Here is a 16,061-nt window from a genome sequence, read left to right on the forward strand (position 1 = left end):
CCCTTTTGCTTTCATTTCGATCATTGTATTTGGCTTAGTTTTTTTTTTTTAATTAAATATAATTGTTATTTCAAGTGTTGATGGCTCCTTTTCTTGCTGACAGGTTGCTTACTGTGCTCCCCTAGACGCTCAGAAAAACTGTAAGAAGGGATGTAGCTCTTTTACACACTTTTGTTAATGTGATAGCAACAGAGCTCAGTGAAGAACACCAGTGGATGTTTCCATGCAGGAGTTAGCAAGAATGCTACTTTACTTTAATGCTACTTGTAGTCCACTGAACTGCCTTCGTTGTTACTTGAAAATCAGAGTTGTTTTTTTTTACATTTTTTACACTCCTGTAAAAAATGACCACAGATGTTTGAAAATAAAGCCATTTGCTGAACTTTGCATCGTGACGTCGACTCTGGAATTCTTCACCACATTTGACCGGTGGTCCTCTTCAACTCCTTCCACCTCCCCCTATTTGAATTAAATAATGCTTGGTCACCCTCTCCTGAGGCAGAATAAGGGCCCGTATTCACCTCACGGATGTCCCTCTTTATGTGTTTGAGCTCGACAGGACGCTCAGTACGGACGCTCTTGGACACAGCAAACGCGGGGCTCAGAAGTTATGAATAGGGGGCTCTGTGGTGCCCCCTAAAAGACTGTTTGTGCATGTTTTTCTGTGTGTGTGTGTGTGTGTGTATTTGTGGGTGTGCTGCAGGGGGTGGTCTGTTGGCGTGTGCTGTGTGCATTTTGTGGAGAAAGTGCATGTGAGGCCCTAATTGTGAAATCTCTGTGTGTGTGTGTGTGTGTGTGTGTGTGTGTTTGTGTGTTTGTTTTCACGTTTTCAGTATGGTGTGTAGAGTTTGATGGTGAGAAAGTGATGCAACAACATTTGCATTAACTGATTCTATGGGATGGATTTAAAGGCTGCCATTAGATTCACTTTTTGTCCGAAGTGTTAATCGGATACTGAATTCAGACTTGGGGGAGTGGCGATTAATTATTACAGCAATTACACAGACGTTTGCAGGACACGGCAGGAATTCAGGAGTGAGGGAGAGTAGAATTGAGAGAGAGAGAGAGAGAGAGAGAGAGAGTGATGCCTCTTATAAAGCCAAGACCTGTCTCTTTGGGAAGAATTTGCGAGCAGTGAGATCGGGCTTCAGGTCAGAAACAGGAGCCCGATGTGTCAGTGACCGTCTCCATAACTCTCCTGGATGGTGCACCGATGTCGTGGGACGCAGGCTGCTGAAGTTTTTACAGTCCCAAAAGTGTGGTGTGAGCATGCGTATGGCAACAAAGCAGACATGTGGACGACAGGCTGAGGGCTCCTGCCTCCTCTCTGCACGGGTCAATTAGACTTCAATCCCAGCAGAAAAGGTAAGCAAATCAATTTCTCAGCAGAATGCAAGGTCAGTATACCAGACATGAATAATGGTCTTTATATTTCATCATAATGTCCATTTTTAAACCAAGAAATGAACAGTTTCCTTTGTTTATAAAGACGGTTGTCATTTGTTCTACCTGGGACTTCGGACTTCTGCAGAAAGAAAACATGCATATTGTATTTGATGAGTAAATGTATGTCTCATTCAATTTATTACCAAGTGTTTATTTGATTGACAACTAAATGTGCTATTAATGCATGATTTCCACAGGTTTTTACCAGTTCATATTTTACTGGTAAAATAGAAGTGAACAAGATGGTGCTATATTAAAAAAAAAAAAAAAAAGTTCGAAAAATCAAAAATCAACTTTCTAATTCATCTAAACTTCTAAGAAATGAAAGTTTTGACAATACTTGAATACCACTTGATGCAGTGACTTCAGGTGTACAGTTTCACAGGATGCACTGTGATAACAACAGGACCATCACAGGTGCAGGACAACCAAACGATCTCGTCGAGGATTACATCCAATCAGAGCATCTGATTAAATCACGTCAGATTTGATTTATCCTCACACAGGTGTGACATTATGTGTCCTAAAAAGGCAACAAAAGGAAATTCACATCAATGGATGAAAAAAATAAATGAGAGTTTACACATGACACAATGACCCTGGCATGAGCAGTGGATAGTAAACTCTTCTCTCGTGATTGGCGAAGGGTCCTAACTGAAGGACACTGAAGGTAAAAAAAGAGAATACATAAAAAGATATTTACTTCATTGAATCTGCAGGTAAGGCTTCGAATAAGTCTTCAGGTCTGATTTGTGTTTTATCCACAACAACTACGTCAAAGAGACGACTTATATGTCTGCTCTAAAACACGTTTCACTCAGATTTGTCCTTTCTTATAATGATATGTGTCTGTCAGCCTTCTGATTAACAGACATTTGAAGTCTTGTAGTAAGCGAGCCATTTATTGAAGGAGTCGTGTCTAAAATCTATCAAGAAATTCAAACAGAATTAGAGGAAAGACAGAAACGTGAACATACATAGTTACTTTTCATTCACTGAATATTTTCACCTTAAATAACGTTAGTTTTAATGTTTGTTTCTCATACATCTAACAAATAATAGAAAGAAAGGAAGGTAAATGTGTGTGTAGGTGTGTGTGTGTGTGTGTGTGTGTGGGGGGGGGGGGGGGGGGGGGGGGGGGTATGGAGGGGATTACTCCTCACTCCAGAATACTAACGAGGGCCTTTTGTCACAGATCTCTTTCTCTCTCTCTTCCGTTCCCTCGTTTTTTCCTTTCACTCATCATGCACACACACACACACACACACACACACACACACACACACACACACACACACACACATGCGCGAACACCCGCACACACACTTTTATAATTATACATACTTTCTTAATTATTACAGTCAGATAACATGCACATACATGCATGCCAAATCACACGTTAACGCCAACAGTCCCTCACACACAAACAGAAATACACATGTACACGTCTCTCTCTCTCTCACACACACACACACACACACACACACACACACACACACATACGGATGGTCGTTTTTGTCAATGGTGTCTTTTGTTTCTTTTATCTCAGCTGTGAACAAAGCATTCCTGTGTACACAGAGGAGAAAGAGAGAAGGAAGGAGTGAGAAAGAGGAAAGCAGAAAAAGAGAGAGAAAGAGAGACGGAGGGAGATCAAGAAATAAAAACAGCCCGCTGCCCCTTTTGTTTGGCAAAAAAAAAAAGTTTTAATTCAGTTTTTGGATCCCGTTCACTGAGGCAGGGGGGTACAGTAAAGTTTTAGCCTTGCCATGGAGATGGAATACATCCGACTGGAGAGGTTGGTCACAAATATTTCACTCTTATTTACTCCCAATTGCTCTATTAGTTATCTGATATCTGACTTGCAGGAATTTGAGGGGTTTCATTTTTTTTTCTTCTTCTGGGAGTTGTGTTTGAGCGTGAGCAGAAAATTGGGCGAGAGGGCGACACAGAGTTGAAAGAGTGAAGTTTTCAATGGTGTCATTGTAATTATGAATCTTTTGAGGGGCTCACCCTTGCATAATCACCAAAGTCAGACGTAATTAAAGCTGATTGGTTGCGCAATTCATGAGCAGCATTGAAAAGAAGCTATTTTGATTCACAAAAAAAGGACAAAATTAAATGGGAAACTTTTGGTTCAGGGCTGTGATTATAATTAAGGTATTTACATGGTTGTACCCCCAATAAAGGGAGGTATGAATAACCTCTCTGTTTCTACACACAGGGTGAGGTCAGCATCGGTTTTTTTGTGGGTTTTTTTTTACATCTCGTGGTTGAAACTCTGACCTACAGATGAAACCTTTGGGTGCAACTGTTTTCATTTCCTTCAACTTTGAACTTGTGATGAACTTTAGAAGCAAAAGCACTGATATTGTAAGCGCTTTTTACACTTTCACTTTGGTCTGGAAGTACTCATCCAAGACAGGATGCTCCTGATTGACGTTATCACCAATAGGACTGAGAAAAAAAAAACAGAGGGGCGGAAAGGGTTAAATAGTCCCCGAACACTGGGACAGACCGATGAACAGATTTAAGAAAAATAAAACATAAAGACACCAGGTTTTTTTTTTGGAAGAAATGTATCACCTCTTATCACTCATGATCATTGGCCAACCTCACGATGAAAGTGAATCCCTACAGTCAGGAGGGGGAGATATTCAACTAACACACCACCTTAATGATGGGGTGTCTGTCCACATACTTTTGGAAATTAGGTGCACTCTCAAAGTTCATCCGGTGGAATCTGATTAAGAAACGGAAAACGGATGAACGGATTAAAAAAAAGCAGCAGAAAACGTCTGAAAAAGACGACAAAAGGATCCTTGAACCAGGCTTTTAAAAAGTAAGTCCTGATCAGGGCTGAAAGATTCAAACTTTGGCCCTTTTCCTGACAAACTCTTTCCACCGTCTCCAGTTACCAGATAAAAGTTCACTCTTTGTCCACTAAAGGCCTCTCTAGTAAGAACCAACTGTAAAGATGAATGTTATCTTGATTAACGTGTTAGTTTCCACACAAAGATTTTTTCAACCTCTTTATTGTTTCATTCAGGCATCTCTACTCTCCTCTGCAAATCAAATGGGACTCTGTGAAGAGCTTGTTGTTTTCATGCTGAACATCTTCGTTCTAATTCTTCTCTTCCTTCTTTTCTCTCACGTCCTCCTTAATCTCCTTCTTTTGTGGCTTATCGGCTCCCTGGTCTTCGCGATTTGTTGGACGTAAGTGAGCATGCCAAATGTGTGGAGATACAGTAACTGTCTGTGTGTCAGTGAAACGGGTTTGAATGCATTTTAATGTTCTGAGAAGGGCAGAAATTACAGCAACAATCCAACAATATAGTGCAGATGTTATGTGTTTTATATATTCTTTTAAATTTGAAGTGAAGCCAAAACATTTAGAGCTCCCCCTGCTGACTGGATGCAGTATATCCTCCATGTTGACAGATGAGACGTGTAACTACAAAGTTAAAAATACACCTTAAAATAAATCTTTTTTTCAACCCAGATTCTGTCCTAAAAGTTAATCACCATAAAAGTTAGTTATCACTTAGATTTCAATCAGGAGAGACTTAATTAAGAATGAACAACTATTTATTACAATGAATGTGCAATAATTGTAGAATGAAATGTGCAAAGTCTTTTGGGGGCTAGACTCCGTCATGACGACTTCATGAACTCCGAGGGGTAGTGAGGCCGACGCGGGATAGGATGCCCCCCTGTGGAGTCGAGACACTGGTGGTGGTGAAAAGGATGGAGGCTGAGAAGAGGAGGGGGTTTCAGCCGGGGCCTGGACTCTGCCGAGCTGGAAGGAGGTGACTGGGGTGGAGGAGGGTTGCGGCGTATGCCTGCAGCTACAGGATGACTGGAAGAGAGAGAGTTTTTAAACTATTGACAGCAAGCCATTGATTGGTAGAGAAAGTTCGTGGCAGAGTCTGGTTGGTTAATTCCAGGATGATACACGTCCATGATAAGCTGCTTGCCAGAGAGAGATACAGGTGGTAGGGGGTGTGGTTAAAGAATGAATGAAGAGGTGAATGAATGAAAGAGTAACACCAGTCTTCCTGTCTGAACTTACGCTGAGCTCCATTAATGTCCAAGTGAGAACATAAGGAATCATCCAAAAACAGGCAAACTGGGGCTGACGGGTATCGATGGAGCTGGACTGCTCACAGACGGACACATGGTCTCTTTGGTGTGTCGGGGTCTTTATCCGTAAGTTAAATCTGTGTTTTGGGAAGAAGATGGTGCCTGCTGCCAGTTCCGTGGTTCCACCAGCCGTCGTAGGGGTATTTTAGCTTGACTTTTGTTCATCCAAATGAGACATTGTCCATATTGATATATATGTAAGGGCTGGGTAAACACTGGGCTTTAACCCAGGACATCTGAGTGAAACTAAATGTCAGCACAAGCAATGGTCAAGTGAAGAGGAAATGTCAGTGAGTGCAAAAGAAAAGCTCATGTGAAGCAGATATAGCGCTGTGAGATCGCCTATTGGTTTTTTAATAACTTGTGTTCTGAGAACTCGTCTATGCATTTATTTTTAGTGCCGGCAATTTTTCTGCCTCAAGTATTTGCGTCCTAAATCTTACGTGTACCCTGCTTTAGTGTTAACTTTATTCTGAATGGGACCATGATGTTCAAGTTTAACGTCATGTTGAATAAGACTGAAAATTAGTAATTGAATCCGCTAATGAGGGAAATGTTTACTCGGGTAAAAAAAAAAAGTAATCAACAGGAAGCAGTGTGATTTTATCATAAGCTTGCAAAGAATTGCAACCATTGCTTTTTGCATCAGTAGGATTCACATCTGATGAACATTGGAAATTATAAAATGCACTTTCTCGTTAGCTTTTCTTTGAAAACTAATAGGCTATATCCACATATAGACTCTTTAGTTTTACCCCAAGCTGTCTAAACAAACAGAGAACTAATAGATAGCACCTTTACAGGAACTGTGCAGTGCACTCATGTGTTATCAAGTTCTGTGATCAAGACTTTGATAACAAGGATCGTCATGCAAAGCGTGGGACTGTTTTTGATAACACAACCTCTAAGATGGTTAAAAGTTAAAGTACACAGTTTATGTTTAAAATTGAATAGCTGATGAAGGATTGCTTTGTAAGCGTTCTTTCAGAGACATTTGAATGAACAGAAAAAAAGTTTCAGGTTAACCACATGTTGTTTTAGTCCAACCTGGTTTTTCTCTGGTTAGCGTGTGTTCAACACACTTCAATAAGCAACAGTCTGAGAAAATGTGTTGCATGCATACTAATGTTTTATTTTGCCCTTAAAAAACAATGATTATTTGTATAATTATTCGTTCAATAATCTTATTATTATTATTTTTTTTTTTACAAGTTCTTAATCCAAGACCCACCAAAGACAAGTCTTGTCATTAGCTGAGCATTTTAAGTTACCATGTTTCATAATGCTGTTGCTTCATACAGTATTTGTGAGGAAACACCTTACTGTGTTGCAATCCATTAGGAAATATCTGTTCTTCCTCTTCCTCTTCATTTATAGAACAGTTATTATATTATAGCTTCAGTGTTTTTCTCATCCTCCTTCTGCATGCTAATATTGAAATTTTAATATTATAACTAGTGTCACTAGTTTTCCCCATGACGTAACAAGGAGACAAACAACATATGCACACAGGTTTTTTTTAAACATATTTTTAAAACTCAATATTATGGACCTGACCTAAGAATTGGTCTGTAGGTTGTGTTAACCACAGGAAACTGAGGAAACCACCTCCAAATTTCAAATGAAAAATGACGACAAACACTCATATACCACTAAGAGGTGATGTTTTTTTTTTTCTTTTTTTGATTAGCAGGAATTAGTTGTCGTACTTTGAAATCAAAGGACCAACTTGTTGTAAATGTGTTACTTTCTGCATAATAAATGAAATCACCTCATCATAGATAGTTTCTGTCTTTCCCCTAATTACTTAGTCACAACAATCTCAGTCAAAATAAGTTCATGAAGTACTTTTAAAGTTGGAAATCTTGAGAGTATTAAAAATGAGATAGTCCTTCTGTTTACTGTCCGTTAAGTATACTGGTTAAATACCAATATAGGTAAATATATTGAGTAAGAACCGTACATCACTGGGCAATAACAAACAAGAAGGTCAATACTTAGAAATTACAGCAAAATTACTTGGAAAAACCTCTGGTATAACCCCTTAATTTAGGTTACTTGTTGCAGGTTCAGGATTGGTAACAGCCCAAATTGAAATCAATACTTTCTGGGGAATTTGGCAGCATCTTTATAGAAACAGTTTGCTGTGACTCACCATGTGGAAATATACAATAAAAAAGTACTATTACTATTCAGTTGTTTAAAGAAATTAAGATGAAACTTGACTGTAAAAGGAAGTATGATTTGTTCCCACAAAACCAGAAATTACCAGATATGATTATACCCTTACTTGGTTGAATTTACCAAGTGACGGTAAAAGGAAGCGTTACTAAAAAGGTTTATCTTCTTCCAGTAAGCTTGTGTAAAGACTTCCTATATTCACTCTAAAAACATCATAGAGGACCCTTTTAACAACACTGACTTGTTTTGTTGTTGTTATTGTTTACCAGATGACATCTGCCACACCCCCTTCCTCCCGTAGCTCCTCCCCTCAGAAGGTTTGCCACTCCCAGACACAGACAGACGTTTTGAAACCGTTGCTGGGCGGTGGCCTATCCGGTGGTGGTGGGACTCTGAGGAAGAGGAGGCGTGTCCTGTCCAAAGATGGGCGTAGCAACATTCGAATCGAGCATGTCAGTGGGCGAAGTGCGCTGTACATGCGTGACCTCTGGACCACGTTCCTGGACATGCAGTGGCGCTGGAAGTTATTTCTATTCACCTTAACGTTCGCTGGGACCTGGTTCCTCTTCGGTGTTCTGTGGTATCTGGTGGCGCTGGTTCATGGTGACCTGCTTGGTGAGTGAAGAAGTGGGTGTAGGGGAATACTATGACGTACCTCATTTCAGATGGAGCATCTTTCAATGGATGCGGTCGAATAAGCACCAAACTTTCTTGGCCTGTCCCCGTCCTAACCCTTTTGTTTCTGAGGCCACGTTTACACGGAGACGCTGTGACAGTAAAACGAAACAGTTGAGTATCGGATCGGCCTTTCGTTCACACGGCGTCTGTGTTTCACAGGGGGTGAAAACGCAAGCTTTATGACCTCCAAACAGTTTGTTGGTAAAAAACAAAACAAAACAAAACAACAACATAATTGTGATGTTTTAATGAGATAGATATCAGATATTTTATAGTGGCTTTTTGAATATTTCCCAGATCAATCCTAAAAACCCAAGACGAAAAGAATAAACAGAATTGATTGCATAAAAAAACGTCTCAAGGATTTGGGGAGTTCGTGAGCACAAACAATTTGACAAAATGAAATAAAAAATAACAACAAAACATTAGATTTCATAAAACAAGAATAAAGTCATGACAGCATTGTAAGCAACAACTTTGGAAATTATAACACAAACACCTTAATTTAAAGGTGCACTATTGTCGATTTGGTAGTGAAATGTGAAATTTTGAGAAGTAAAACAATTCTACGCTATATTTTCTGAACTACATTCAAATACTTTATTCAAAGGAAAAAAATGGTTCTCTGGAATCTGTTTGGAGCTAAAAAAAAACAAACAAACAAACAAACAAGGAAACAAGTATATTTCCTGAGTGGAATCTTTGACTAAAACCAAAAAGAGTGGGTCTTCATATGGTTAGGAAATTACTTTGTATCTCCAAAAAAACACATACTCCCCCTTATTTTCTACAATAGCACTCTATTTTTCCAGTGTTACTCATCCAAGCATGACTGTTGTAGAGTCCCCTGTCATGTTGTATATTTAGCTGTTAAAGTACAAAGTTTCTTTGTCAGAATGTAAAAAGTTACATTTGACATTACAATAATACAAATTCACAACTCAAACAACTATGGTTGACGTTCATCAGAATTGTTTCAATTATTTTTTTTGTCTCTTAAACTATTCTTCTTCTTTCAGAATTCGATCCGCCATCAAACCACACGCCCTGCGTGATGCAGATGCAGTCCCTGACCGGCGCTTTTCTCTTTTCCCTGGAATCTCAAACAACCATCGGTTATGGTTTCCGCTGCATCACTGAGGAATGTCCCTTAGCCATCATCCTCCTCATCATCCAACTTGTCCTCACAATGCTGATTGAGATCTTCATCACTGGTACCTTCCTGGCCAAGGTAACCAACTCGCTATGAAACATGGAGTTACAAAGTGAAATACAACGAAAAAACCAGAAGACATGGTCAAACTTAAAATCAAGACTTATCAAGTTTTCTCTGTGCAGGTGGCGCGGCCAAAGAAGCGGGGAGAAACAGTGAAGTTCAGCCAACATGCTGTTGTATCGACACATGAAGGCCGACCCTGTCTGATGATCAGAGTGGCAAACATGCGTAAGAGTCTCCTGATTGGATGTCAGGTAAATCTCTTTAGATGAATATCAGATATTTCCATTTTTTTCCTCACACACTGATTGTGGAAACAAAGAAAGGTTCCTCAACAGAACGGCTGGATTTTCATACTAATTAACACACCTGTCAGGCAGTGAACCCATGAAGTGATTATTCCCAACCAGGTGACAGGAAAACTGCTCCAGACGTCTCTGACCAAGGAAGGTGAGACGGTTCGTCTGGACCAGAGGAATGTCCCATTCCAAGTGGACATGTCCAGTGACAGCCCCTTCCTCATCCTTCCCCTCACCTTCTACCACCTCATCGATGACACAAGCCCCCTGCGAGCCTGGGCAGACAAGGGTAAACTTGACTTTTAGGACAGGACGTTTGGTGGGTTTTTGGTCAAAAGTTTGATCTTAATAGACTTAGTAGTAGAGAATACTTAGTGGTATTTCCATACTGCAATTACTGTAAATAGATTATTGCCCATGGTGTAAAACAATGTGGAAGTAAATGTCTCTGACAGTTATAGCAGTACTTCAGCTTTTTGTATTTAGATTACTATAAATGGAATAAAGGCAGGGAAGTTCACAGCTGAAACATCATGTCACGGGGTTGTAACATGATCTCATCCTCTTAATAACAGTTGTAAACTGTAAATTGAGATGCTGTTAACCATAGCTATGTGTGGAGTCTTTGTTTGCTGCAAGTGAACTGAAGTTTGCATAAAAGATGATTAAAACATAAACAAAAATGGAAGAGAGTGAGTATTATATGTAACCCTCCTTACCTATCTGTATCCTATATTTTCATTAAGTCAATGATTGTTGGATGCCGTTTTTGCCACACCCAAGTGGTCTAAACCACATCGTGTGGGGCCATGTCGGCTTCCTTCTGCACTTTCAGCAACTTAAAATCTAGACACCTGGTGCCCCTGTGTATAAAACACGGAGTATGTCAGTGATCGTTGTGCCCAATGATGATGGTCGCAGTTTTGGAAATGTTGGCTAAGAATAAATCCAAAGCTTATCCAGAAGCAGGCAAAGAGGTGGAGTTCTCTACCATTGCTAGCATACAGTATATCAAAAAATTAAAACAACTGAAACAAACAATTTAAGGTGAGAAAGTAAAGTGAAGACCAGCATCCTGGTAAACAGATAACTAACTCCACGGCTAGTCACAGAGGCCACGCCCCTTATTATGCTCTTCTGATGCAAAAATCTTATTCTGGGTCAAACTGGATCAGATCTATGATCAATGAGCCCCTTTTAGAAATGCAGTTTTTTGTACTTCTTTATTGGCTTTTTTTTTCATCACCTGAGGATGCCACTAGGGTGCAAGATGTGATATGGTTGTATTACATCTCTTGATCATGTGTGGGGTAACCTGAGTCAAGCCAGTCGGAGTATCACCTCCTAGTCCTTTTAAAAGCCAGGTAGGTCTGCAGACAGATGTGCCTGCGTCATTGTGCTTAAACAGACCCAACTTGAGCCAGCTTTTCAAATGTCTCTCCATTCATTGTTCCCCTGTGCAGCCCGAAAACACACACGGGCCACTGCCTGAGACAAGGTTAATGTGCAGATTGATTGAAATGAGCTTTTTCAGTGATTTAGACACTGGGCCCGAAAATACAGCTGTGTTAGCCTTAAATGACCAATTACAGTTTGGTGTGCTGCATCGCTGGGTGTTAGGGACTTTCATCATTTCCATCATGAGTTATTTCTCTTTTGAAATAACCCACTGGACTGAATATGTAGATATGAATATGTAAACTACATTAATCAAAAGCACTATACTTTTGGTCAAAACCCCCCACATTACATCTTTTATGTTTTATTCTTAATTTCACTCTCCCACTTTTCTTTCCCTTCTCTTCCTTGCTCTTCCCCACCAGGTGGGGGTTGGACAGATCCAGAGTTGGCCGACTTTGAGTTGTTGGTCATCATGAGTGCTACAATTGAGCCGACCTCTGCGACCTGCCAGGTTCGCACCTCCTACCTTCCAGATGAGATTCTCTGGGGTTATGAGTTTCCCCCCGTTGTCTCCCTTTCCCCATCTGGAAAATACGTTGCAGACTTCGCCTTCTTTGACAAAGTGGCCAAGACAAAGAGCACGCCAGTCTTCAAGACCCCCAGTCCCCAGCACATGTACCAGAGCAACGGGGGAGGGCTCGTTTCTGAGCTGTCGGATCCAGAGAAGATTCGTCTGGAGCAGAGCTACAGAGACAGAGGTGAGGACCGAGGCCGTGCCAGTGTTCGCATCAGCAACGTTTGAACACTTGGACTGGTCAAGACTGGACTATTTTTATTTTGAGCAACTAGCAGGAAACAGCCAAGTTCAATGAATACAGCAAATCAGTGGGAGACTCTCTTTTAAGACTGTTTTGACCTGAAGATATCTTGGTCCCAATAACACCAAAAGATGCAACAGCAGGTTGAAAAGCTGTGGACAACTTTATGTATGCCTTCGTCCTATATATGGCAGGAAATGTTTTACACTGGTTTAATTGCATTCATATGAATCTCGTCCATGGTAGATGTCACAATGTCTCTAATCTGATGGTCTACTTTTCTGATGTAGTTCATGCAGAGGCGTCACACTAATTTCAGCCTGTTTCATACCAAGGTGAAAACTTCTCACAGGAGCTTTAACCCGAATGTGTGAATGATGCCCCTGGGGGAATTTTCCTTGCATGTAGAGTATGAAACACTATACAAACAGACATTTACAGAACGTCACATAAAAACACCTAAAAACACACTAATGCATCACATGATTGGATAAGGGATTTCAGTAGCAGGTCAATTAAGTGGGGTGTGTCGAGTTCATACTGTAAAAACAGGGTTAATAATTGCATGAGTGATTTATTCAAAAGACAGATGTCCCCACTCGTGGAGAGTACCGGAAATTTGATGCGTCGTTTTGGCTTCCCCCCTCTGAACAAAGGGTTTCATGACACTATGTTTATCATTTTGAACATGTAGTTTCCACTCTCACAGATAAAATGATCACAAGGGAGATTGGTAAGGTTCAAAACTTCCACAGACGGTAGAGAAGACACTCACCTTCTCCACAACCTAAAAATGCAGTGAATACTCACACACATGAATGTACTGCATGTTTTAAGTTTCAGCTTCTAAGTGTCATGAGAAAGACGCTGTTAATCATACTGTGACAGTTTCTCCATACAACCGCAAAAAGGCTGTTATTTCCTGTTCACACCAACACAGTTTCAAATCTCAAGATACATTGCACAACAGTGTGTTAAATGTTAAGCACTGCAGAGTCTTTTTAACGTATAGCACAACAACTAAAAACATAGACAACCTTCAGATTGAGTGTGCTCTGTATACTTTTGGTCAAGTGAAACTATTGCTGCTGTTTAATACAGAAAGTTAGCACTTTATGTAAGTACGGTATATGTACATTTGCACCTTAGGAAATTTAGCTGCTTTTGTTTAAAACCTTTGATTAAGATGTTTTTTTATATACTATTAAAACCACTTACATACTAATTGTGTTTAAATTTGAGGGCGTTTGAATACACTTCCCTTCTACAAGGCTTAATGCAGTGTGTCTGTCAGAATGACAAACAGACTCATACACATGAATTCATGTTTTAATGCCTTACAGGGGCGTGTCCAGAGGGGTGGCATGTGACCCTATAAAGATCTGATCGGCCACCCCTTCAATAAAAAAACTGTCAGATGTGGAGACTTATGTTCAGACCAAATTTTTTTTTTTTTTTTAAAGACTTCAAGCTATTTTCTTTACATATCAATGTAGCATATTGTCTTTTGTTTGTAAAAAAAAAAGAAAGACATCACACTTCAGACCACCCTGCATAAGTCAGAGCCCCAGTCATAAAAGTCTGGACATGCCCCTGATTACATACAGTTGTTGTACATAACATGGATGTAAATGCACATGTGACTGTTTTATACTGCATTAAGCATTATGTGTGTAGAAGCCTTCAGTGCTATCATTTTCATCTTACTAATATCAATCTTTGTTGAAGTCCCATATTGATTTTTATTAAAATGACAAGGAGCTGAGCAGGACTGAGGGGATGACTGCAGCAGACCCACACCTGAGGGATGAATATGTGAAACAGATGTTTGTAAGTTACTGATAATGATTTTACTATAAATGAACAATGATGATTAGTCATGACAGGTGAGGAAAAGAAAAGAGAGTGATGGATGTATAAATGTTTAAAATGAAGACAGACTGATGAAATGGGAAAATAATTTCTGACATAAGTGATTTAATAAAGCTGAGTTATAAAGACCATATTTAGTTTTGTGTCGTTCATTAGAAATTTCAGTCTGATAAAACCAAATACTGAGGCCCAGGATCTCTGACTGTATGCAAAATCAAATCTAATAATATCTGATTTAGCATTTTCCAACAAAAATAATACACACATCAACAAAGTGTATAACCATGCAGACTTAAAAAATAAATAAAAAGACAACCTTCACAAAAAAGACAAAATAAATAAATAAATATAAGAGCAACTACAGAACATAACAGGAAATTATTAAAAAAACAAAAACACTCTCTAAACCACATAAGACAACACCAACAAAACCAAAAGCTTAACTTCATAATTTTCCCAATCCATCAAACTCATCTCATTAAGCAAATGTATAAGATAAGATAAGATAATCCTTTATTCATCTTGCGAGCGGAGAAATTTACAGTGTTACAGCAGCAAAGCAGGATAGCAGAAGAAAATCACACAGTGCAAAAAACATGCATCAAAAACAGTAATCAAGAGCTAGTACGAAAAAGAAATGTGCATCAATTAAAGAGCTACTAAAAAAAACATGCCTCAGAAAGGAACAGTTGAAATGCCTGTAGCTTAAAGATGTAAGTCTATATAAACAGTATGAACACTAACATGCACACAGCGCACATAAGGAGGGAATGTTATTGCACAAATTGTCACATAAATAAATAATGCATTGCAATCAAATTTAAGAATAAAAATACAGTTAAGATCAGGTGACATCTTATAACATTATTATTGCACAACAAGTAGGAGTAAATTGTCCAGTTTGGTGTGTTTGATCTACGGGGAGCAGGCTGAGTTAAACAGTCTGACTGCAGCAGGAAGGAAGGACCTGCGGTATCTCTCCTTCAGACAGCGCGCGTGGCGGAGCCTGTCACTGAAGGAGCTGCCCAGTGCTGTTACAGTACCATGCAGGGGGTGGGAGACGTTCTCCATCAGGGATGATAGCTTCTTCATCATCCTCCTGTCTCCCACCACCTCCACAGGGTCCAGGGGGCAGCTCAGGACAGAGCTGGCCTTCTTCACCAGTTTGTTCAGTCTGTTCCTGTCTGCAGCCGTGGTGCTGCTGCTCCAGCAGACCACTCTGTAAAAGATGGCTACCACTGAGTCGTAAAAAGTCTTCAGGAGTGCTCCCTGCACTCTGAAAGACCTGAGTCTCCTCAGCAGGTGAAGTCTGCTCTGGCCTTTCTTGTAGAGAGCCTGTGTGTTGTCAGTCCAGTCCAGTTTATTGTTCAGGTGAACACCCAGGTACTTATCAGAGTCCACTATCTTAATGTCCTTTCCCTGGATGTTCACTGGTGTGGGGGAAGTGGGTCTGTGTCTGCGAAAGTCCACCACCAGTTCTTTGGTTTTACCCCATCCCCATTGGGAATGAGGCCGGCGATGGCAGTCATCAGAGAACTTCTGCAGGTGACAGTTGGTCGTGTTGTAGGAGAAGTCTGCAGTATAGAGGGTGAAGAGGAAGGGAGCTAAGACGGTCCCTTGTGGGGCCCCTGTACTGCAGATGACCAGGTCAGAAACACAGCCTTACAGCCTGTAATGCTGTAGCCTTACAGTATTACACCCTGTTTCACCCTGTCCAGAGAGGTTACATACGACCTTATAAAAATCTGATTAGCCACCTCAAAAATTAATAACTACAATTTTCCTTGTCAGATGTGGAGACTTATGTTCAAACCAACCATTTTTTTTTGTTTTTGCAAAGGCTTCAAACTATTTTGTTTACAGATCAATGTAGCATGATTTCTTTTGTTTTTTAAACAAAAATAATTGTTGATATTTATTTGTGTTTGTGACACGTTTCATACACAAAAACTTGCATGCTATTTTACAACTTTTGCACAAAAAAGAAGGAAATATACTGGGGTTTTTTTT

At 39.9% G+C, this 16,061-nt stretch overlaps 1 protein-coding gene across 2 annotated transcripts; it reads left to right on the plus strand.

Annotated features, from left to right (window-relative positions):
* The first annotated feature begins 742 nt into the window (after window positions 1-742).
* Window positions 743-13,708, plus strand: LOC306826899 (ATP-sensitive inward rectifier potassium channel 10-like). Of its 2 annotated transcripts, none has more exons than XM_079348453.1 (6): window positions 743-1,365; window positions 8,037-8,382; window positions 9,465-9,676; window positions 9,784-9,915; window positions 10,072-10,249; window positions 11,784-13,708. In XM_079348453.1, exons 2-6 carry the CDS (start codon window positions 8,037-8,039, stop codon window positions 12,161-12,163), a joined length of 1,248 nt encoding a protein of 415 aa, XP_079204579.1. In that variant the 5' UTR covers window positions 743-1,365; the 3' UTR covers window positions 12,164-13,708. The 2 variants fall into 2 exon arrangements, with proteins under 2 accessions (XP_079204579.1, XP_079204580.1); XM_079348454.1 differs by having other exon boundaries at window positions 744-1,365; window positions 8,069-8,382.
* Window positions 13,709-16,061: the final 2,353 nt, after the last annotated feature.

This window comes from Symphodus melops (assembly GCF_947650265.1).
Source record: "Symphodus melops genome assembly, chromosome: 7".
NCBI classification, from domain to species: Eukaryota; Metazoa; Chordata; class Actinopteri; order Labriformes; family Labridae; genus Symphodus; species Symphodus melops.